General features: G+C 55.2%; 1 protein-coding gene across 1 annotated transcript; it reads right to left on the reverse strand.

The window, feature by feature from the left end:
- Nucleotides 1–1,449, reverse strand: LOC144097746 (chitinase-3-like protein 2). Its single transcript, XM_077630383.1, has one exon. It carries the CDS (start codon nt 1,447–1,449, stop codon nt 1–3), a length of 1,449 nt encoding a protein of 482 aa, XP_077486509.1.
- Between the last annotated feature and the right edge of the window lie 819 nt (nt 1,450–2,268).

Genomic DNA, 2,268 nt, shown 5'->3' on the forward strand with positions numbered 1-2,268 from the left:
TCAAGGCAACAGGAGTATGGTGTCCGTCACTACAGCGTACGAGTTATAGCTCTCCAATAAATCGCGCACTTCGCGAAGCAGAGGCCAAGAGGGGCCGAAGTCACCCGCGAAGTCATCCATGCTGATGTCCCAGACGGCCAGTCCTCGCGTATGGCGCAGGATGGGCCTCTTGGCGCGCAGGCTCACCCGGTCTTCGAAGCCGACCCACTGATCGTGTGAGTGCGCCACCACGCACCGAGAATACCCGTGCAAGAACCGCGTCCAGCTGCGATTAACGAGAAGTGTCTCTACGACGTCGTAATAGCTGGCCATTCCCGTTAAATTGGTGTTCCCGAAAGGCCTACCGGGACCTATGGCCTGCACACCGATGCGATGGTTCTTGAGACGCGGATGCTTCAGCGTGAAAGAAACCCCGGCCAGAGAAACGCTTAGGACGGCCTTGAAGAGGACGTCCTGGACACTGGTGGCCGCGGTGAGAGTGTCGACCACGGAAGTCAGCCCCACCTGTCCGTGGTGTCTAGCTCTAAACAAAGCTCGCATAGGACTCTGACAGGTCGTCACTGGAAAAGAGCTCGAGTCCACGGTTCGATGCGTGTCGAAAATAACCACGTCGAGCCGATCAAACAGGGACCGAACGTAGTAGCCGTGTCGACGAGTCACCACGTTCCAGGGGACCACCACCGTCATCCGCAGCTTTTCCTTGTCGAAGTAAAGGCGCATCGTGTTCACGAGGGTGCTCAGGTTGGTCCTCGAGGCCATGGTCGGGTACTTCCAGTACAGGACAACCCCGTCCAAACCTCGTTGACGCACCCAGTCGGCTCCTTTGCGAATGAAGGCCAGTCGTGACTTCTTGCTGCTGATGACGGCTTTGAAATCGGGGCTGTCGCCCTCTTCCCCGCCGACACATGCGTACACCGCGATCATGGTGGATGGTTCAGAAGACTTCAGCTTGGAAAGTTTACGGAGGGCCTCCTCGTCCCGGGCAGGGTTCTTCAAGCGAATGGCAGACCTATTAGCGTCCAGGCCTACTGCGACGTAGACGAGTGCGTCGCAAAGTGACACGGATACGTTGTCGACGTCGAAAGGATACGGGGAGCCTGACGGGAGGCTGGTGTTGAGGAAGCAGAAGACAAGTTTTCGGCGCGCTTCTTCAGAGAGCTTCTGGTAGGCAATGTGAGCCGACATGTTCGGTATCACAGCGCGTTCCTGCTCGCTTCCTTCAAGGGCAGGCGAGGACGGCGACCGAAAGTTCTCTGCTGCGGCTGTCACAACGGCAGCACAGGCACACGCTACGGTCATGACGGCCATCACCATGAATAACGCCAGGCAGAGCTTACTGTGAACGACCGTGTTGTCCGGCACTGGCCGTGGAGGTTCTTCGCTGGGTAGAAAGAGCGGAATTAGCCCCTCGAAGTGGCCCTGACGGTACGAGATGGTGTGGTCAGCCATTGGGTCCGTTCTTTCACTCGGCAGGCCGATGATGTCGAGGTTGGAAGCTCTTCTTCTTCTTCGCAAAAAAGGTGGTGACCGAATGTCCGCAGTGAGTCATTCTTTTTTTTTTGCGGTGTTGTGCATTCCTTAGCCCCAAAAAGGTTTGACGCGATAAAAATAAATGTTTTCAAGTTGCTACGAAAACTTTTCGCCGCTGGCCTTTTTCTTAACATGTAACGTACACATGGGAGGGCGCAGCGCAAGCAGTCACCAGTTCGAAAAAACTGGGAGGGGTACTTGAGGTCCGCCCCAAGGATATGACGGAGCAGCGTTAATGAATGTATGGCCACATATACGGACCTGATAGTTTTCCACTTGATATTCATAGATCTCAGGAACACTTTTCTCTCCTGGCGCAGTTTTGCAGCGGTTGAGCGATGCGCCAGTGCCCCGGCAGGTGGCTGCCTTAAACACGGCCAGCGATGAGCTTCCACAAACCAGGTTCGTCTTCCTTAGACTAGTCATTAATTTACCTGCCACTTGTCACGGTGGCAGTTTGCTCACAGTCCGGTGGGCAGGTTACCACTGGCCATGTTGGGCAGGTTATGATAACGTCATAAGGTCCCGTGGCCTAGGTGGCGGGTGAGCCACTTGCTTTCTCGCTCAAAGCAGGATTTTCTGCAGATCGGGATCCCTAACGCTATCGCGTTAACATACCAGCGCCGGCTGATTGAGAGTGCCCGTTGCATCATGGCGTTCCGCCTAAGAAGCGAAATCGACAACACCGCCTCTTCCCCTCTTCGAGGAGCCTCTTTATAATAAAGTTATCCTCATCTT

The sequence above is a fragment of the Amblyomma americanum genome, chromosome 7 (genome assembly GCF_052857255.1).
Source record: "Amblyomma americanum isolate KBUSLIRL-KWMA chromosome 7, ASM5285725v1, whole genome shotgun sequence".
Taxonomy (NCBI): Eukaryota; Metazoa; Arthropoda; class Arachnida; order Ixodida; family Ixodidae; genus Amblyomma; species Amblyomma americanum.

What these genes read in the sequence shown, in the direction of transcription:
- LOC144097746 (XM_077630383.1), bottom strand. Translation starts at nt 1,449, where the DNA reads ATGGCTGACCACACCATCTCGTACCGTCAGGGCCACTTCGAGGGGCTA.